The sequence below is a fragment of the Buteo buteo genome, chromosome 16, assembly GCF_964188355.1.
Source record: "Buteo buteo chromosome 16, bButBut1.hap1.1, whole genome shotgun sequence".
NCBI lineage: Eukaryota > Metazoa > Chordata > Aves > Accipitriformes > Accipitridae > Buteo > Buteo buteo.
The window spans coordinates 28,676,253-28,698,495 of NC_134186.1; the positions used below are offsets into that span (position 1 = coordinate 28,676,253).

At 39.9% G+C, this 22,243-nt stretch overlaps 1 protein-coding gene across 3 annotated transcripts in view; it reads left to right on the plus strand.

Moving 5' to 3' along the window:
• Window positions 1–1,953: 1,953 nt before the first annotated feature.
• CAPRIN1 (cell cycle associated protein 1) overlaps window positions 1,954–22,243 on the plus strand; it is a 35,855-nt gene continuing 15,565 nt past the window's right edge. The window contains exons 1-9 of one of the 3 annotated variants that reach the window (XM_075048312.1): window positions 1,954–2,131; window positions 2,488–2,702; window positions 12,197–12,259; window positions 14,185–14,271; window positions 16,701–16,939; window positions 17,057–17,139; window positions 18,976–19,113; window positions 20,482–20,534; window positions 20,621–20,707. In XM_075048312.1, coding sequence (XP_074904413.1) covers window positions 2,490–2,702; window positions 12,197–12,259; window positions 14,185–14,271; window positions 16,701–16,939; window positions 17,057–17,139; window positions 18,976–19,113; window positions 20,482–20,534; window positions 20,621–20,707 — 963 coding nt within the window. In that variant the 5' untranslated portion in view covers window positions 1,954–2,131; window positions 2,488–2,489. Of the gene's footprint in view, window positions 2,132–2,367; window positions 2,703–12,196; window positions 12,260–14,184; window positions 14,272–16,700; window positions 16,940–17,056; window positions 17,140–18,975; window positions 19,114–20,481; window positions 20,535–20,620; window positions 20,708–22,243 lie in introns of those variants that run through there. The other 2 variants (XM_075048314.1, XM_075048313.1) reach the window with 2 other exon arrangements.

Here is a 22,243-nt window from a genome sequence, read left to right on the forward strand (position 1 = left end):
TTAGCATCCTATGACTTGGCTGAAAAACATGCCTAAGCTGTTGAGTGCCCAGAGCTTAAGCAGAATTGCAATGGCAAAGTAAGAAAAAAGGAGAAATGAATAGGAATGGATGAAACAATTCCGTATTATTTTAAAGCAATATATTTTGTGGTCAGAAAGCATCAATGTGCTTCACATGCTCACAAAGAAACTGCATTTGACTTGGGAAAAAGGTAATTTCTACCCCTGTGTAAGCAGCTTGGAGAAGTAAATGCATAAAAATTAAATCTTGTAAATATAATGGCATTAACAAAATCTTCTTGGTGAATAGTGAAAAGAAAAGGACTTCCAATATTTGAAGGTATTTCTTTTATCCTTCATTTATTCAACTGAAATAATTGGGTTGGGTGATTTATTAGACTTGTCTTATAACCTGTAAAAAGAGGTGATTTGGAAAGCAAATAATCTAATATAAAATGACAAAGCATCGAGCTGCTACAGAAAATGCAGGCATACATCAAAAGTAGAAGCATAAGAAGCAATATTTACAGATGGAATGAAGAAAAAATCTGACCCTTCAAAATTAACTACTACAGCATGAGGTCAAAGCAGTTTGTTGCTGGATTATAAACTTGAATTAACTCCTGAGACTCAAGAATCAGAATGGAAACAAAGGCAAGGACTGCGTGATTGCATGCAGTGATTTGGTGAGGAAGGGTAATGAGATACCTTGCTCTTGTGGTAGAGAATCATTAGGTTGGCCCAGCTATTCAAGCAACAGTGCTCTTTCTTGTGTCAGTGTAAAGGATTGTGTGGATCCATGATTAAACAGATCAAAGAAAAATTCAGCTTTAAAAAAATGGTAAAAATATAATCTTAAACTGGTATTACAACCAAAAATTCCCCCTCAAAGTCACAATCACTGGGAATTAAATTTTCAGAGCCTTATATCCCAAAGTCCTCCATCCATTGATTCCAGAAAGACAACTGAATAAATACTAAAACCTTTCCAATGTTATTTAGCTCCCCAGCCTGCTGAAGGCAGTGGCATTTCATTTTCAAGCTGTACCTAAGAAGGCATAGCATTCATTCAAAAATCTCCTTTACTTCACAGAAAACCTGATGCTCTTTCAGTACAATGTCTTTAATATTGAAGTAATTATTTGTTGTCAGCATCGAAGTAAAGGTTCAGCAAGCGCTAGCTAGACACGGCACAGCTTTGGGTCACAGAAACATGTAAAACTAAAATCAAGTATATTATGTAGTATTCAGGGACTGTATGTGGAGCGAGATGCAGGCACCTCCACCACAAACCCCATCGTGGAAGACAAATGAGGCAACTGTTTCCAGGGCCTGAAATGCAATTATTAAGGCCCAATTACACCTGTGGCACACCACCTCTCCGGAACCCTCCCACATTTTTAAGGACGCGCCTCAAAGGCATGAATAAGCACAAAACATGTTTTGGAGTCACGCTTATGCCGGGAACGGCCTCACTCCCGGGAAGGCGGGAGCGGTGCGACGGGCTCCGCTGAGGGGGAAGACAACCCCCGTCACCTCAGACCCATCGCCTCAGCGAGGCAAGGCCCGGGAGCACCCCGCTCCTTCAGGGACAGCCGCAACCAGCCCAACGCCGCCGGTTGTTTCAACGGGCGGCACTACCCAGTGCCGGGCGGGCGGGGTAGGAGCTGGGTTGTGAGGAGAACCGGCCCCACGGAGGGTCCCGGCTCAGTGCGGAGCTGCGGGGCCGCGGCGGCGGGCGGGAACGTGAGGCAAGGCGCCCCGCCTACCTATTGTGTCTGGCGCTTAGGTGCCCGCCGCGCTGCCTGAAGGACCCGCCAGAAAGACGACGGCGCCGCCGAGCGGGAAACGCCTCCTCCGCCTGGGAAAGGCCCGCGTCGCTATAAAGGCGTTCTCCGCGGCCACCCTCAAAGGGGTGAGGACCCCCGCGCCGCTCGCTCCCGGGGCCGCCTCGCCTTTACGTGCTGGCGTGCGCGCCCCCGCTCTCTCTCTCCCCTCAGTAAGCGCGGAGCGGAGGGAGCAGGAGCAGCGCGGGCGGCGTCGGTTGAGGCGGCCATTCCTACAGCGAGACCGCGGCGCGCTGAGTTCCCCCCTACACACACACATTCCCCCCTCCCCCGGGTCGCACACGGTGAGGAGAGTGGCGAGGCCCTCCGGTCACCGGCGGAGGGGGAGGGAGGGGGGCGGCGATAGGGAACGGTCGAACTCGGGGAAATGACCGTTGGCCGGGGCCGGCGGCTGCGCGGTCACGTGATACAGCCCCCCCCCCCCGCCGCGTCAATTCGCTGGGAAGGAAAAAAAGGGGGTGGGGGCGCGCGCGCCGGCAGGTGCGGCTCGCGCGCCCGCGCCCCCGCGCGCTCCTGGGCGTGGGGAAGCCGCCGTGTGCGCGCCCGCCCGCCCTCCCGCGTGTCCCCTCCGGCGGCCCGTTCCCCCGTAACGCGCCCTCGCTCTCTCCTCTTTTCCTCTCTCCTTCTCTTCACAACACAGAGATGCCCTCGGCTACCAACAGCACTATGGCGAACAGCAGCGGGAAAGCGGGCCCGGGTGGTGAAACTACCCCAGCGGCGGCGGCGGCAGCAGCGGCGGCGGCGGCCGCCCCGCAGCAAGCATCGGGTGGCAGCATCACCTCGGTGCAAACCGAGGCCATGAAGCAGATCCTGGGAGTGATCGACAAAAAGCTGCGCAACCTGGAGAAGAAAAAGGTGCTCTCCTGTCCCCTGCGGCCGCGGGCTGACCGGCCACCCTCCCTCACTCCCCCCCCCGCCCGGCCCCGGGCCCCTCGGTCGCCCACTCTCCTCAGCCCGGGCAGCCCCCGCTTTTTGGCGAGCCTTGCCCCCCGGCGTCGCGCCGTCTCAAGGGACGTTGAACCGCCCCGTCCTTATTTTCCCTTCCTCTTCCTTCTACCGGCGAGACGGCGGCCCCGCCGTCCCCTCAGCCGTCCCCTCCTGGTCCCTGTGGGCGAGGGAACCTACGGTCTCCGCGGGTTGTTCCCGGCGTCGCCCCCAGGGGCCGCCCGCTGGAAGGTTCCAGAAGGGCGAGCGCCTCTCTCCCGGCCTTTTCCCCCTTTCCCCTTTCGGGGGTCCCCCGGCCCTTTCCCTCGGCCGCCCTCTCCCGCGGCCTCAGCAGCCAGCCGGGCGCGGCTCCCCCCCCTCCCCATTCCCGTTAGCGGCGGAGGGCAGAGGCCGGAGGGGTCGTGGCTGCCGCCCCCCCCTCACCCCAGCCCCTCGGGCCGCGATCCCCCTCCTCGCTCCCGGCGAGCCCCCTCGGCGGCGCGGCTCCCATCCCCCTCCCTTCCGCCTTTTGTTTCCCTCGGCGGGGCCTTGCCCAGCCCCGCTCTCCTCAGGGAATGGCCCCCCCTATTTCCCTCTTTCCACAACCCTCCCCCGCTCAGTCGTCTTCCCGCGTTCCCCCTCCTCGCCCCGGAGCGGTTGAGCTGCGGGGGAAGGACTGCGGCGGGCCGGGCTCCCCTCGGAGGCCGTGCACATGGAAGCGGGAGCTAACATGGCGGCGGCGGAGGCAGCCTCAGCCTCTCCGACGGAACTGCATTGTGCGAGCAATCTGCACAAAGCCGGGGGACCGCCGGCCACCCCACCCAGGGATTTTTTTTAATTTTTTTTTTTTTTTCGTCTCTCGTTTTTCATCGCCCTAAGCTCACCCCTCTGGGAGCCTGAGGTCAGCTGGAAGCGGCCTTTAAGAAGTTATTTTTAGAAAGAGCAGCTACTAAATCCGTGGTCCTTGGATGGGTCGAGTTGTGACAGAAGAGGAAAAGGGTGTTGTGGTTGCTTACGGTTTATGTGGCACCCGCTCGGTGTTGCTAGATTAAATGAGCCTCAGAGGGCTTTCCAGCCTACAGGGCGTGAAGTGTCCATCAGAAAAATACGAACATAACGTGTAGCCTAAAGACTTGCTTCAAAACACTGTAATACCAACCTAAAATTAGGGAATACTAAAAAAATAATTTCATGCCTGCGTCGAAGCCCTGAATCTGTTTCTCCTCTTCGAAGTAGAGAGGCACAATTACTCTTACATTATTTCTTTTTAACTAGCCCTTTAGATCATATAGTAGTCTAGACTGGTATTCTGTATTTGTAGAAGGTGGAAATACAAGCTGTAAATCAGTCTGTACAGGGGAGTTGCAAATGAAACAAGCTGTGCTTTACCTGTAAATATGTGCAAAGTGTAGTTTCCTACTTGAAAAATGGCTGTGGGATTTTCCTGGTTTTTAAAAATGAAATGACAAAAAGCAGCAAGCCCAGAGCTTTTAGATAAGTTTTAGAATTGGAGGATCTTTTCTTGATCCTTGGCAGAATACTGTTACGTATAGCTAGGACAAGATGTCTGTCTTAAACTTGCCATTAATACGTATGAATGTGTGTGCCTACAAGAACACTGGTTGTCAACTTGAGAAAGAATGCAGATCTTTCTGTACATCTCTAGTTGTTTCAGTACAGTAAAATGTTTTGAAATGATTATTGTATATAACATACACAAAAATCCTCTAAAAATATTTTTCTATGATGTTCAAAATGCATATTTTAAAAACTAAAATTAGCAGGTGAACATTCTTCTGATCCATTCTGTACTTTGAAGTAATAAAGAGGATAAGCACGCTCTTAACTGGTGTGCAGGTCCACATCCCTTTCTAGTAGAGTTTTTATTTGTCTTTTAAATAAACAATTTACGCCTAATTTACACTTGGCTTAGCCATTCTATTTGAATGGACTTTCGGTCAACTTTCATAGTATTTTAAGTTAGAATGACATGTGGGAAGCTATTTTGGCAGAAGAGAGTGAAAATTGGTGCTACTGTTCTCATGAAGGCCCTAGGTTTTTTGTTTTGTTTTTGTTGTTGTTGTGTATCTGTGGGTGCTGTTGCTACTTTTTATAACTATGGTGTCATAGCAAGTGAATACAGGGGATGAAGGGCCTTTTTCCTGGAAGTGGCTTCTGTTGAAAGATCTTCCATTAAAATTATGTAGCGTATCTCTTTTTAGGGTAGTCTGTGCTAGGCAGTGAGGGCTTAAAAAAGAAAAGGCAAAGGCTAGATCTTGAAAAAGAAAGGCTAGGTGTGCTTTCACACAGATAAATCAAAGTTCAAAGTTTTCCCTAAGTCTTAATGGGCTGAAGAAGTTCTGAAACGTGCTGAAGTAGGACTCTCATGTAAACGCTATAGAAGTCATGAGATATTGTTCTTGGTGTATTAAAGCAGAATTACTAATTTGTGGGCTTGAGCCTCTCCCTTGGTGGGGGAATCAATAGTTCTTTAGTTAATCAACTTTCTTTAATAAAGAGAACATTGCATGCTTAGGGCCCTGAAAGCAAAGCTTATTGTACACATGGGCATCCGTTTTTTTATATTATTACTTGATAAGTTTACTGAAGTACACAAATTCATTCACTTTCCTTTGTTTTGAATCTTTTGATGAGATTTTTTTTTTTATTAACAACCCAGAAAGTAAAATCTTACTGGATACTGCACAGGCGGGAGTGGGTGAAAAGCCCAGTAAATCTCACTGAAAACTTATGCTTGTTGAGCATTTAATCCTTTCTTTGTCGGCAGCTGATAATGAAGGCCAGTAGAGATGATTTTGAGAGCTTTGTATTTGAGAACAAATACAAAAATATACTTGACTTAGACACATGCTTTTGAAAGTTGAAAAATAATTGCTCTGTAAAAGGTACCATCTTAGGTTTTCAATGGTATGGGCAGCTTTTAATTGAGGAAAGGTCGCTCTTTATGAATAAATCAGAAATTTTGAAGTAAATCATTTAGTGTCATGTTTCCTTCTAAACTCTGAGGATAAAATGGTGTGACCATCAAAATACAGTACACAATTTCAAATCATAGTCTTTATAACTTAGTTCTGTACTATTTTGAAAGTTTCTGTATAAACTAGAAATACTAGATTATTAGTTATGTTTCCATTTTCTCCTCCTAAAAGTGACCTCATTATTTGAAAGAATGATTATGACTTGTGTTAAAAGGAACAGGATAAATGGAATTGCTGTTCATGAATCTATGTGAAAACATGGTCTGAAAATGTTTGTGTTCTACTCTTCATATTTGGAAATGATAGGAATGCTATCCTGTTTTCTTCCTCTGTTCTTAGGTGAGTAGTTATTGGTATGTGCATGGCAGGGGGTATTTTCTCTACAAGACCATCAGATGTGCAATTTGAGTATATGTTGACAAACTTAGTTAATTTAAAAGTTGCATGAACTGCTCTAGGTTTTTGTTAGGTGTCTGAGGTTAGAATCCTACCAGGTCTCCAGCCAGGTTCCCTAGGAGAAAATACTTCAGTAAGACCTGCATTTTTTTTCTTCCCCTGCCCCTTCTGTTTTTTTGTTGTTTTTTTTTTTTTTTAAGAGGGAAAAACCTTTCCAAATTAAGCCAATTGAATGTAGATCAAACTCGTGTCTTGATACAATGACAAATGAAAAAAACAAAAGTATTTCTGCTTTCAACTTGTGTAATGTAGCATAAGCTATGTAAAAACAGATTTAAAACCCAAACGTTCTCTCAGAGGGACAAAATATCTCATTTGCTAACACATGGTTTAAGATGTGGGCATGTGATCACAAAGATTATTCTTGAGCAACTGTAAATACAAAGTAAGCATGTTAGCTTAAACTACTTGACATGACTTGAGCTTGGTGTATACAGTTAAAAAGATGGCACACTTTAGCTGTAGCTGGTAACTTAAGATGCTGTTGCTTTATCAGCCTGTCTCTGAATTTCCGAATAAGTGTAATCCTGACTGGGTTGAAAAATGAATACTTAAAAAGTGCCTCTCATTATTACTCCAGAATTTTCACTGGAACAGTAGATGTATATTTCAAGTTGATCTGACTTGGTTCAACAAAAGATGTTGGATTTCCCATAGGAAACAATTACAAACCTGTAGTAAAAGCTGAGATCAGTTTTCTGTTCTTGTAGGTGCAGCTAATGATAGCAGGGAAGCGCCACGCTTCAAGTTGCCTGTCAGTAGCAGCACTCTTAAGTGCTTTTGCACCATTATTTGGGTCACTTGGATGTTGAAGGCTTCTGAGTGTCTCCAGAGTTCTCCTTGTGAAGCTTGGTTTCAAATTTATCTTTGGACATTAAACGTGATTTTGAAACCAAGAAATGGTAAAATTCATTTGCAACTGTGTATTAAAAGCTTGAATCTGTCTTTGAAACCTCTCTGATAGCAGTTTTGGATAACTAAGCTTCATCTCTTAAAACCCAAGCAGGTGTATCTATGAAATTATCTGGTGGTTGGTACTTTCTGTTTTCAGCTTGCTTTGTTCTAACTGTTTTATGTAGCATAGGGATTATTTCTCATAGCAAGTTCTGTAACTAGATACACGATGAGTCCTACAAGCTGTGAAAGATTTTCTGGTTTCTCAGATGCTGCTTTGATGTTTTGTTGATGTTTTTCAATTTCTTTCAGAAGAAAAAGATACACAGAATGTGTTGGGAAAGCCCAGTTTGTGTTCTAGAACCCAGTTTGTGTTCTAGAATTCACTTGCTGTTGTAAAAGTGACTAATTTTGAACATAAATGATGTGTAGAACAAAATCTAGGTCTCTTGCAGTGTAGTCAACTTGCCTGTAGATCATAGTGTTTCTATAGGAAATACTGTATGGCGATTTGGAAAGAGAACATATATATGCAGCCACCAAAACTTTTAGGAGTTGCACTCATCTGTGGCTTAACTTAATTCTGGTTACTGAAGAAACAATTTCTTTTTTTCTTTGTAGTCAATTCATCAGAGTTGAAGAGGTTTATAGTTTGACGATTGCACATATTCATCAGTTCTGCGTTGCTTTGGGAAGGAGCGGGTCCAGCTCCTAGCCATTCTTGTATCTGTATCTCTGTATGTGTTTGGTTGGATCAGGCTGCTGACCCAGCTGTCAGTCTGGCCATATGGCTGTCGTTGTTGGTGGGTGGGAAGGGTCAAGAACGTGTGGTGAGCAGGAGAATACCCCTTTTGTGATCAGTGTCCTCTGGGGTAAGCTGATCGTGAGACTGCAGTCTCAGAATTGGTGTGTTTTTGTCACTCACTCAAAACTAATACAGCGTGGAGATATTTTTTCCTAAACTGTCAAACTTACCTACCAGACTTTGGGGAAAAAAGAATATTTACAACAGTTATTTCAAAAATAAATTCAGTTTAAACAGAAAACCTGTAAGTGTTTGTGTTCTGAGTATTGATGTTAATACTTCATTACAGCTTCTTGGTTATAACTCAGGACTGAAACAGCTTCTTGTTAGGTGTGTACCCAGACAGTGAATGTGAGAACTGTGGCAGTTTTAGGGAGGTTCTGAACTTCCACGTTTCATTAAACTGATACAGTTTAAGTGTTTTTACCTTCTTGATTTTTTTCTGCCTATTTTTCTGAGGAAATGGGAAGACTTTTATTTTTTTAGTCATTTCTGGGCAGTCTTTTGCTGAGAAGTTAAACTGGTGAATGAATGTGGAGATGATGGTGGAGGGCAGATAAATTACAATGTACAAATGTAAAACAGGTTAACAAACTCGTGTTTCGTAGCTTGGCCTTTCTTTTGCTTCAGTGCAAAATGTATTAGGCAGCTATTTTAAATTTTGGGTTATCTTAATTGCTTAATGCTGTTAGAAAAATACATGCAGTTTTTTAGGTATCTCGGAAAACAAACTTGCAATAGTCCCCTCCATCTTTTCTTTGTAGTGAAGTGTGCATTAGAAAATGTTTACCTCGGCTGGTGGAAGAGGTTGCCTTCTCCCCTTCCACCTTGTCATAGACACTTGAGCGGCTGTAACTGGTATGAACCATACCATTGAAATTATCTGGTTAAATATAGTGCCTCCCTCCTCTCCTGCTCTTGGCCCCCTTTATTAAGGGTTATTTTTAATCGGATCATTCCAATGATCCAGTTTATACCGTAGCACTGTAAATGACTGTAACAGCACAGCTGAGTGGTCAGGCATTTTTAAGACCAGTATTGTTTTTGAAGCTAATATCATGTAACTGCACTTTTTTTGTTGTTTTTTTTTTTTTATTTTTATTTTTATGTTTCACTTCAGGATGACGTGTTGAGGCAATTCAGAGGAGGTAATGAGAACTTGAGTGTGAGTGTTAACCGTAATAAAGTAACTCAATTTTGGATTCCTATTAAAATAAAAATCTAGGGCATACTTAAGCAGTGAACACCACCACCTTCCCCCTGCCACACACACATCCCACTCCAGCCCTGCAGTAGCCTATATGTAGTGCTTTCCTCCTAGGGAACTCCAAAATACTTCAGGTATCTCAGTGGAAAAAGAGCTGAAGCACAGTGGCTTGCTATCTGCAGAACTGGGGTCTGCTGACTCATGCGCTGCTTAATAGACAATTTATGTGCTTGGTTTGCCACTTGATTTTTTTTTTCTTTTTTTTTTCTGCTGGTTTAGCTTTTATGCTTCAAGATGTATATCCATGCTGAGTGAGGATGAAGTTGTGTAAGGAGGAGTAAAATCAAGAAAATCTTTACTTCTTGCAGACACTGCAGTGGGTTGCTAAGCAGGAATTTACTGCAGTTATTTTACAGCACTAATGCTGCTTAGATTGCTGTTAGTTGATAGTACAGATTAAAAAGAAAGCATTTTGCTTCCTTAATATTTTTATGTAATGCAGCATTTGGATCTTGCTGTGTCTTTGGGATGATAGAAAAATGCTTACTTGGCATTTGAAATCTTTGTGATAACATATAACTAAATACACATTTGCTTGTCCTCTGCATTGCAGCTGAAAGGGCTTTCCTTCTTTTGCTTTTACCTTTCTGATACAAAGGTTTTTAAGGAAGAAAAATCAAAGAGAATTAACTTTTATTCTATTCCTAATGATTAGAAATAGACATATTGCGCTTTGTTTTTTTTAATTGATAAACTGCTGAATAAAAAATGAACAAAGCATTGACATTAGACCTAAGAATATTTGACCATTTAAGGAAAAACTTATGCGCTGTTTGAATATGTTATTGCAATATACTTGATCTGAAGATACCAACCATGCTGAAGTAAGGATGCATGGAAAAAGTATGCAGAAAAAATTGTAGTTATTTAGGCTATTTTTGTTTCTTCCCTCCCTTAGCCACTAAAATGGATTATATTGAGTGTTTTGCAGCATAATTTTGCAATATATGTTTTCTTCAACGAGGTTGACCTAAGTAGTGTTCTAGAATTTGGTGTTCTATCCTGTTGGTTTTACTGTTGTTGTTGTTTATGGGTTTGTGTTGGAAACTGGATCACAGAAATCATTGGGATTTTTTTTAATGCATTTCTGTAGAAACTGTTTAAACTGGCTCGTATTAGCAGGCTGTTTACTGTGCAGCTTCACAAACAATTGCATCAGTGTGACCAAGGGAATTGTAATCTGCAGCATGGGAGCAAGTGACTTGCTCAAGTAGGAACTTTTAAAAATTTCTTTGTCTGCAAAGCCAGTTCGTTGTAGGATTTAAGCTACCTTAAGCAGGGAAGGTGTCGGTTAACCTGGCTGGCTTTGCACTGGGGCATTGCAGTGTTTGAGCTCTTTACCGTCCCTTTTTACTTCACAGCTCAGCTACGATCTCTTAGATCATGAAAACTACTTCTGTGATTGTCCAGTCATGTCATCATCTATTCTAAAATTAGTATGTGGAAGAGTAAAATGACCTTATTTCCTGTTGTGGTGGATTTCCAATATGCCAAATGCACTTTGGGGCTGTTTTTTTTTTTTTTGACACATTATGAACTTTGGCTGCTGCATTTTACAGCTATTACCCTGCTAGTGTCTGTCCCCAGCATGAAACGCCCAGTAATACACTTTTGGTGCTTGGGAAATTCTTGTTTGACTTTGCCTAGGCCATTACTAGCTCTCATACACTGAAAGATGAAGTAGTTAAGTGTTATATCTAATCTGTAGGATTTCTAAATAAATAAACTGTTGTTGCTAGGTGACATCAAAAGGACCAAGTCTCATAAGGGTGGTTATGTGTTTCAGTAAGTGATGCTGGGCATCAAATACGTTGTAAGAGGAGCTTTCTTGTTAAACTGTTTCACAGACTTTGATCTTTCCAAAAGGTCTGAGATTGAGCATGGAAGTTGAATTAGCTAGAAAAATATCAGTAAAATATTTTTAACTGAAATGTCCTCAAACAAAAATAGGAAAAAACCAAAGAACAACAACAACAAAACCCCCCTGTCGCTCAGTGGCAAATACAAACTCTGAAACAATGGTTGCATCACGGTTTTAATTATTTTACCTTAAAAATGAAATATTTCTGTTTGCTTTCCTTTTCAATTTGTTGTTATGCTAGATTGGGAAGATAATTGTTAAGGATTCATTTTAATAGCTTTCTTTACATAAGATAAGGCAAATTTCATAAAAAATAGAATCATTTGATAATACAGAAATGGTGAAAACTTAGAGTTTAATAGTTAGGTATGTTATTCTTACAGACTTTGCTTCCTTTCTAAGATTCTTTCTAACTTAGCCTGTAGAATCTTTGTCACTTGGGCATGCATAAGTTTTACCTGCTTTTGGCCAACGTCAGTGTTTTGCATGGTTTTGTAGTTTAAGCAGATTAGAGAACTGATCCTGGTGAAGATTAACCTAATGATTCCTTTTTCAGTTTCTCCCCATGAAAAAGAAATCTTAATGCTCTTGAACAAAAATATTTTAGAGCTTTAATATGAAATGTGTTGGTGGGCATTCTTGTGCAAAGGATTGGAAACTTTTAAATTCTTTAAAACTATCTTAACTGATGCAACTACAAAGAATTACAGTTCTGAATCTTAATAGTATTGACAGTGGTGTTTTTGCCGTCATGTTTTTGGTATTGTAGTGATAAAGTGGTAATAAGCTCTGACTCAGAACTGAATTCAGCGCTCTGTTTGGACTGAAGGAAATGTGCATTGAGAGCGCTTTCCCCATTAGGAGGAACGTGTATGTCCTCAGAAATTAGACTAGTTATGAAGATGTATTGTGATAGCCAAATAAACAAGGTTAAAATATTTGTTTCTTAGGGAAGTATTTATATTTTTTTAACCCAGAACACAAGTTTTTTCAGGTACTATTTCTACATGACATTTGCATGTTTGTGTAATGTGTTACAGTCTGTTTACACTGTAATATTAGTACCTAATTTTGTTAGCACAAGTAGAAAAAAGCAGTAACCTGATTTTGGCTCTTCATTATAGCATTTTTCTTTCTTTTCAGAGCAAACTTGATGATTACCAGGAACGAATGAACAAGGGAGAACGTCTGAATCAAGATCAACTGGTAAAAAGAAAAAAAAAAACCTAAACAGATTTCAGTTAAATTGCTTTGTGATCTTGGTGGGGAAGGGAGGGATGAGTTTCACTTCTCCTTTCCCCTTGTTAAAAGCTAGATTTTTCTGAGCTCTGACTTGGCCTAATTTTTTTTATTCCCTAGAACATCTCAATTTTTCTGTTAATCAAAAACTGAAAGAATGGGTAGAGGAACATGTTGTAATGCTTTATGCTTGTTGAGGTTAGGTTGTAAATAAGATGTGGTGAAAATTGGCATACATTATAACCTAAGACTTGAAAGAACTAAATGATGCCTTTGAAGTTCTTTGGACATCATCCTTTTCTTTGCAGAAAATGTGCCCAGGGAGAACTTAAGGAGCTTAGTCACTTGGTGGTAGCTTGTAAATATTGTACAGTCTAGTTAGAGATGTAGCCTAGACCAAGGGCTCTGAAAATAAGCTACGTTCATGTGTATATCACAGCTATCAGTGCAGCAGATGGTGATGCTCTAGATAAACTGGACTTTATGTATGCTGCCTCTCTCCTTGTTGGGCCTGGTTCTTAAAGTAAGCTATTGTAGAGCTTCACTAAGCAGCAGTTTTCCAGTTCTAGTAAATATAAAGCAAGTGTCAAATTAAATTCAGTTGTATGATGCAAACATGCATATTGATACTTAGAGATTACCAGATGCTCAGTAATCAACAATGTTTTGTTGATGATTTTTAACATTGAAAAAAGTGAAGGAAAAAAATGTACCCTGCAACTATTGCAGCTGTTCACAATTAGAAGAATTAGCTGCTTCTCTTGGTCCATGTGATCTTTTTATCTGTCTAGGCTTCACTTTGGTTCTTCTGTGCCAACTGAAATACAAATGATCTGTGTATTTTTATTTTTGAATGGCATATTGTGAAAATAAACCATGATAAGTTTTCTGTTTGATGAGCAGGGTGGATAACTGAAATTTCCTATTGAGGAGGGAAGCTCGTGATTGAGTTTATGAATACCACAGCCTGGCTACCACACTTCATAAAGATAAAATCCTTTTTGGTTGGAGAAATGCTGAAAATATTTGTTATTTTCACTTGCGTCTTCTGCTTCTACAAATCAGCTAAAAATGTAAAATTTTGTAAATCAGCTAATGTATATGTGGAATATGCAATATGTGTATAAATTTCTTAGTTCACTGTATCACAAATGGAAATTCTTAAGGAAAAAAAAAAGCAATTACAGTTCATATTCCTTGTTTTTCAAAGAAAGTAGGACCTTACTTTTTCTTTGGCTCAATTGTTCTTACCAAGAACATACCTATTATTAATTTTGTCACAGCAGGAGTGTAAATGTCTTGGCTGTTTGTTGGGTTTTTTTTTTTCCTCCTGATGATCTGATTCTCTGTAATTTCTCAGTACTGCAAAGTGGGTTAAGGAGTTTGGATTGCTTTGGTGCAAATCAGAATATTAGATTTAAGAAAACAGCTAATAATAAAGATTTCTGGAGAAGGGAGCATTATGCTCTATATAGCGTTTTGATTTTGGCTCTGACTCAGGATAACTGAATTGCTTCTCAAACCTTTATCTCTTGAGCAGTTTTGAGTTGCCAGATTACTCTTCTCCCTCATTCCCCTGGCCTGCCAGTTAGTTTTTGTCAGAAACTGGCTAAAGCCGAACATGAAACTAGTATGTCATTTACGTGAGCATAAATATACATTTACTTTAATGTATTTATCTAAGAAACTAGAGGCCCTAAAGACACATGCAAGCCTTTCCAATATTTTGGCCAGTGCAAATCAAAATTTGACTTAACGTTGTTGCAGTCCCATTCAGGGATGCTGTGTCTTACTCAGGAACTAAAAATGTGGGAATTTGTTTGTGGGAAGTATGTATTTTTTTTTTTTATTTGTGATGGTTTACTTTTGTGGTGTTTGGTTTTTTTTTTAAGGATGCAGTTTCAAAATACCAGGAAGTGACAAATAATCTGGAATTTGCTAAAGAACTGCAGAGGAGTTTTATGGCTCTGAGCCAAGACGTAAGTAAAGAGCAAGCAGTGCAATGTGGGCTATCCAAACACTTAAGCTTTAAACTCTTTTTCACTGATACTAGATGCAGTAGTCACCTCTCTTTACAGGGATAAAATGGCCATGATTTCTTGTATGTTTGGCTGTTTTCTTGTACTTTGTGTACTGCTTTGTGTCAGGATTTCTGAAGAATATTCTTAGAAGATTTTTCTGATTAACTGCATAAATGTATGGGAACAAAAATAACATGGTAATTTTCTGACAAAACAGAACTGTTGGAAAACAATGTGATCACAAAACAGGCCTGTCATGCAACATTATAGATAGCCACTTATTGCTAATAGTAACGTTTTCTTAAAAGAAATGGATTTCATAGGCTTGCTTCTCTCTTTGGCAAGTTGCTGAAGGGTTTAATTTCTTTATATTACCAAAGGGTATAAAGTCTCAGCAACTGAAAGCATTGCAGCTCCTTTTTCAAGATTCTTGCTGTCTTGTTAATTGCAAATACAGTCTGAAACTACAGTACGAGGCAAGATTAATACTATTTTTGTAAGGGATAAGTTAACTGAATACTAGTAAAACAGGTGATATTTTGGGTCGGTGTTTGACCAAAGATGTAAAATAACAGTGTAATCAAGAATAAGTTCTAAAACTCTAATAGAGAATTCCAGTTATATGAACAGCTTTGCTTTATTTCTTGTGCCAAGAGCTGCAAACAAAAAGACATGCTTTAGACCTTTGCATTATCATTGCAAGGAAGAATTAATTCTGGGGCAAGCTGAAAGGGTAGCCTATTCAACAGAATTGGATTATTCTACATGCAGTAATACAGTTAGAGTTAATGACTTACGGAAAGAGCAGTAACATTGGTAGAACTCATTGTGTAGTCGATGTTAGTGCAGCAGACTGGTCTAACGAGTGTATTTAGTTTGTGAACAGACTATGATAATTTGAAGGGCATCAGCATCCTCACATTATAAACTGCTTTCTACATTTGATGTGGTTGTAAATTTGTAGACCTCTAAGCCAAGCTGTTTCTTTGCTTTTCTTGTATCAGGGTGCCCTGTATGTTTATAGAATGTTAGTAATAAAGAACTTTTCTTTTTTGGACAAGTTTGTCCTGAAATGTTTCCCTGGTCAGCTGACTGCTAAAAGAAGCGAGTGAATCCAGGAGCAATAAATTGGTGCTCTGCTTTCAAACTTGGTTGCAGTTTTTCCTGATTGAAGTTCTCATATAGTTGATTTTAAGATATTGTCTATGATTTTTAAAAAGAAGTTTAGATGCTTCAGAAGGAGAAAGTTACTGTCATGAGTTACATTTTTTGAAAGAGAAGATTAAAGATTTGTATTGTTACAAAGTGAGCAAGCTGAATTTTGGATTCTAGATGCTTGGATTAAGAATAAGAACGGAAGAAACGTCCTGTAGGTACAGACTAGTGATGCATTTAGTCCAGTATTATGACAGCAGTTGTAGAAGGCACTAAGCAGAGTAAAGGCTGATGATCATCTGTCATCCATTCCCTTCCAGCATCTGTGATTCTCAAACTGAGAATGTTAAGAGAGTAGATGCATTCCTGTTCCCTTTGGTGTCATGTCTGTGGACTTCATGTCCAAGAATTTGTTTAAATCCCATGAGTTCCCTCCCATGATATGTAAGCAACAAGAGTACTTTTCTTCTTCTGTTTTAAGCTGATCTCCTAGTAGTTTGAATGAATGCCTCCTACTATCGTGGGATATGGTGAATAACCACTCTGTTCATGGTATCTGCTGGCCTTCATGGCCTTTATGAAAAATCCGGATCACCCTTACTCCTCCAAATTGAAGAACCTAAGATTTAGGCTCGACTCATAGGCAACTGCTTTGTCCCCTTAATCAGTTGAGTTGCCCTTCTCTGCCTTTTCTAATTGCTGTAAGTCCTTGAGTTACAGAAGCCAGAAGTTGTAAGTAGACACAATGTTTGTTTAAAAGGTACTTAATTTTGTACATTTTTGCCACTTCCATCTGGATCAAAATCACTTAGGAAGTGATCATAAAGGAAGCAGATAATAGCAAGCTGGGCTTGTTTCAAATAACACATTCATGTCTAAAGCTTTAGACGTGGTAACTGCAGTTACTTGACTGAACTGCTTCTAAGTCATGTAGAGGAGTACAGATTTCATGCAAGAATATGATCAAGATCCAGTATGATCGAAGGTTTGTGGCATTGATTTTAAAGTTTGTCTTAATTTGCAGGCTTTTGACTGCTTAAAAGATATTCTTCAACTTTCACAGATTATTCTGCTGTAATGTTAGATTGATAAGTGGCAGTTCAACACCAACATCCACCTCTATTTATCAATAAAAGACACTTCAAATTTATCCCCCCTCCCCCCCCCGCCCCCCCGAGTTCACTACGGAATCGAAGTTTAAGCAATTTTAAATATCTTTTTATTTTAAACAGATCCAGAAAACAATTAAAAAGACAGCTCGCAGGGAGCAACTGATGCGAGAAGAGGCTGAGCAGAAGCGTTTAAAGACTGTCTTAGAGCTACAGTTTATTTTGGACAAGTTGGGTGATGACGAAGTGCGCAACGACTTGAAACAAGGATCAAATGGGGTACCAGTGCTGACAGAGGAGGAACTGACAATGCTGGATGAGTTTTACAAGCTAGTGTACCCTGAAAGAGACATGAACATGAGGTAGGCTTACAGTAAAGTACCTTTCTTTATAACTGTCAGTCAGTTAACAATGTATTTGTACTGTGGTGATTTAAAGACTTGGTAAGAAACTAACTCTTACAAATTATTTTTTTTAAGGTTGAATGAGCAGTATGAGCAAGCATCTGTTCACCTGTGGGACTTACTGGAAGGGAAGGAAAAACCAATTTGTGGAACAACCTGTAAGTATAGTCTCTGTATTAAGAGATGGCACACTGAATTTGTGCTTGAACTAAAATACAATGTCTGATGTAACAGAACTTTGGTAGTTGATAATCTTTGCGAGTTTTTGGAGTAGCTACATTTTTCAGACCTTAGCTGGACTATAACAGAATAACTTATAACTGAAGTGTGAAGTTACTGTGTGGTGGTTTTTTGGGGGTTTTTTGTTTGCTTTGTTTGTGTTTGGTTTTGTTTTGGTTTTTTTTTTAACTGATGCAGCATTACTCAGTATTTAAGCTTAGTCCATTCCTGGTATTTCAGCAGTATTCTGCTGCTGTTGGTGCTTAGTAGCAATTCTTTGTTTTCTGGAAAAGTGTGTGTTAACGAGGAGCTTTGTCAATAATATGACCTAATACATAAACTGTCATGGCCTTATTTAGTGTGATGTGCTGCTCCCCTTTGTCTCCTGCAAAAAGCATTCTGGTTTTGCCCTCTTTTGATTGATTAACTCTGTGAATCAGGGTGTGATCATGCAGATGGACTGCTTTCTTGCAGGAATGTAAACTTTCACAAATACATAGCTTCTAACAGTAGACCTTAAGAAAATGGCTCTGCTAGGCAGTTGTCTGTTTCTTGTATCGCGGGGAATTATTGAAGTCTCTTAATTGGAAATCAATAGGAAAGTTTTAGGGAAGGTAATCCTTTTTTGTAGGTAAAATGGCTAAACTTTCCCCCTTTTTAAAAAAAGTCAATTATCCTTATTATATTAGAGTAATATTGAGCTGTTGAAGGAGTTTTTTGTGTTCTGTTCATAGAAAGTGAAACAATAGTATTGCAATTGTTACCTAACCTGCTTTACTGAGGAATGATACACAGGAGATTGTAAGATGCTGTGGCCTTAATGGTAATGAGATTTTCCTTGTTTGTGGCAGAACATCAAGTGGTTTATATTGTTGAAATGAAATTTTGTGAGGAGGTACCAGTATTTTTTTAATTAATATTTGTTTTGCAAGAACTCCAGTCTGAAATGGTTGTGATGTTAGGTCTTTGTGAGAGACCAAAGATACGTACCACATATTTTTCTCATGAAGAGACAGAGGAAGGAGAAGGTATGGGGATAGTTTTCAGAAGAGAGATGGTGTATGTTCCTTGGAGAGCTAGGCATTCTCACTGGATGAAGTTGGGCTGGGTATTGTTTCTGGATCTTGGGATGAACTTTTAGTGATGTCATTGGCAGCCATAGCTGGTTGACTTTGTCTTTATAATGGGGATGAATGTTAATGTGTTTGTGTGCTCTTCTCTATGTGTGTATTGGTTCATACAGTGATTATCACTTGCCAGATGTGCATTGTGAATCTTCCATTTTGAGCATATTGGTTTTTGTTGGCCTAGGCAGTCAGTAATGCTGCCTTGCCAGTGTGGCTGATTTGGTTTTTAATTAGGAAATTACAACTAAATCAGTTACAGTTGAAACTTCAGTGAGTTTCTAAAACTTTCCCAACTGAAAACTAAGCAACCAGAGATTTTTGAAATAGCAGGAATAAAACTATGGTAATTACATTCGTGAACTTTACCTCACTTAGAAGTGTTTCGTGAATCTTCTGAAGAGTATTACATACTCTTAAGATTCTCCTTGCCCTTCAGATTTTTCTGAACGGAAGTGGATTATTTATTGGTTTATTTAGTATGAGGTAGCAAGACAGAAGAAATTCTGTAACAGTAGTATCCGTGGACTAGCTTAGGGCAGCAACATCTTCCCAGCAAAAGGGTAATAAAATTTATGTGGGATCTTTGGGAAGGAAGGAAAAGATGATTAGAATTGAGTTACTGTTCATCTTTAACTTCCATTTTCCTAGATAAAGCGCTGAAGGAGATTGTTGAACGTATTCTTCAAACTAGTTACTTTGATAGCACCCATAACCATCAGAATGGGTTATGTGAGGAAGAAGAGGCAGCACCTGCACCGGCAGTAGAAGACGCTGTAGCAGAAGCTGGTAAGAATATGAAGATGCCTTGTGACTATCATGTTTGTGTTGTACTGTCTTGTCTCTTTGGATTCATCAGAATGATTAAATTGCAAATGTAGTTTTAAGTGCAGAAAACACCCCTCTCTGAATTCTTCAGGTGTGCTAGTGTTTTGAATAGAAATTGGTAGAATAGAAACAGATAATCAGGTATACATCTGGCCAGGCAACATATATAGAGGCAGTCAGCCATTCATTCAGCCCTGCTCCGAGCCATGAGGAAAGAAAAGCAGAGCGGTGTTCCAGAAGAATTCTGTAAGATTGACTCTTGCCAGCTACTTCTTTGGAGGGACTGTAATCCTTTTTAATGATCACATCATAAATGTCTTCCATCATGTGCAAGGAAGGGCTTACTGTTCTAACTGTGGAGCATCAGCTGAATGAAGGAACAAAGTCACTTAGTACTGTTTTTGAACACATACTTCAGCATTTGTCTGTCCGGTATGTCACTTGCTGAAATAAGAACCCAGGCTAGCAAATTATTTAGAAGCAGGTTTATGCAAATGAAAATCATTGCCAACATCTCTTTCCTATTTTGTTTTCCCGTAGAACTTCTCATTATAATCTATAAACAAAATTTTGTTCATCTGTAGTATTAAAATGGTCAAAGATTGAAGTTCTGGTTGCCTGAGGCTTCTCCGTTTTTCAAAGGTTCCTACCAGTTTAATTGTTTCTTAGAAGGGGAGAATTTTTGAAGCAAAGAGTATGCTTACATACTTAAGAAACTCGAGAATATGGTACCAAACTTTAAAATTAATGACCTTTTTTCCCTTTTGAATATGTTGTGGAGAAAATTGGAATTTGGGGTAGCTGAACATTACTCTTCATAGCAAGAATGTAATGTGATTATTTTTCCTTTTAAATTCAAAACTCTGAGAGTCTTTGTTATTCCTGACATTCTTGTTTTCTTCATTCTGAACACAAGTTTCTTCTTAATTTACCCTGTAACATTAGGTTTGTTTCTGAACCCTGCAGATACTTAACTGTACAAGTCAGCAATATTGAGGCTCTAATTTCAGATCTAATCAAAATCCCATCCCCTTGAAGATTTGTGACAAGGCGACTCCTTCCTTAATGTATAGCAAGCTTCTAATATTAGGTATTAATTTCACTCAGGAGTAAATGTGTGTCTGTTCATTCTTACACCTCGCTGTACTTTCTGGGTACTAATAGTGCAGAACACTAAAGTATATGCATTTGATAAATGACTACTGCAAAAATGCATCAGACTTCTTCAAAATTCCACTTTATTGGGGAAGATTTTTTTCATCTAACTCTGTATCTTCTAGGTCTGTAACGTGGGGTTTTTTTCACGTAAATGGTACATTTTTCTTACAGAACCTGATCCAGCGGAAGAATTCACTGAACCAACTGAAGTTGAATCAACTGAGGTATTAATCACTGGAAGGACTGTCATTTTGTATAGCTTTAATGCCACTTACTTTTACTTTCATACCCTTTCTTATTTTTATTTTAGTATGTAAACAGACAATTCATGGCAGAGACTCAGTTCAGCAGTAGTGAGAAGGAACAGGTAGATGAGTGGACAGTTGAAACGGTTGAGGTAAGATCTTGTGTACTGCAGGTAAAATTGCAATCCCTGTTTCCGCTGACTTGCAATTCATGATAGGTTTTAGTATTGCACCCTTTCTCCCCCAATATATATATATAAATACATATATTTAAGTAGGCTTCGACTCACTACTCATTCTTCAATGACATATTTAGCTCAGGAGTACCTTAAGTAAACACTATGCAGTCTGGCTAAGTTTGCAGAGAACCTGATTTTGTTCAATAGTGGCTTGCTTGGGAAAATGGGACATAAAAGTCTTTGGCTTAAAAAGACTTAAAAGATATATTTTTTTAAGACTCTCTTTCTTTAAGAGAACTTTGCTGCAAATGTAGAACTTAAGTTTATCTACACAGCTGCTGACAGCATGGCATAGTTGTGCGTTTCATTGAGCAGTTCCATGGAGCTGAAAATAAGTATCTCAATCTGCTCCAGCTTGCATATGCACATAATTTGATGTTAAAATATGCTTGTATGTACATCTCCGCTTTCAAGAACTGTAGTTCTTCGAGTATTTATCTTGTTAATACTTTGCAGTTGAGTGGTTGTTCACTTGTGATGTTTGTGCTGCATTGCTATCGGGATCCATTCCCAGTTTAGTAATTTAGACGTTGGACTTAACTAGGTGTGCAAGTCCATCATTTTATTATACTAGAATTTGTGTTCTTCACGTACTGGAAAGGACAAGTCACATGGAGTCATTCAAATGTTGGGCATGCTGGAACTTGGGTTGTATCCATCTGTTAGGAACAGGTATGAGCAGCATCTTTCAGGTGCTGGAGACAATTTTTGATTCATTTTAGCATTCTGCAGCAGGCAATTACAGATGGTCAATTTTTTTATACTCTTCCTTGGTGTCTTCAGCCTCTTAAGTGTAGGAGTGGAGTAAGTGTTCATTACCTCTTCAAGTCGTGAAAAAGAGAGCAGCCATTTTGATCTGATTATCGAATCTGCCTGATTTTACATTCAGTCTGGCTGAAATTGGTATCTTGCAGTGTTGAAGACTGCTAAGAGATTTAACAATACTTGGGATGGGTGTGAGGCTTCTGGAACTAACTAGGCAACTTTGCCATTTGTGTGAATGATTTTTGTAGTGTCTTGTCATAGTATTACATTCCCTTACTTAAAAAACCCTAAAATATCACTGCCATTGAATGCGATTTAAGAAATCTCTTAAGAAACCCTCTAAAAACACATGTTAAAGTCATGTTTGATTGGGGTATTCTTATAAGACACAGTATTTTAAAGTTAATACTTGATTGGCTTCAATCTGTCTTCAATTATGTACAAATTACATCTGTGTTTCTGCCAAGTGCCCAGAGTAGCTTAGAGGTTCAATTCTCTGTAGTTCTTAATATAAGTAGTACGAATGAGGACATAAGAGTATAGGAGATGTCCTTATGATTGAAGCCAGTTGTGCTTCCCTTTGTTCTTAAACTGTAAGGCTGTATTGCACAGTAGAAAACTCAGATGCTTCCTCATGGGAATAATAATAATATGTGGTAACTGTGTTAGTATGGTAAAAGAATT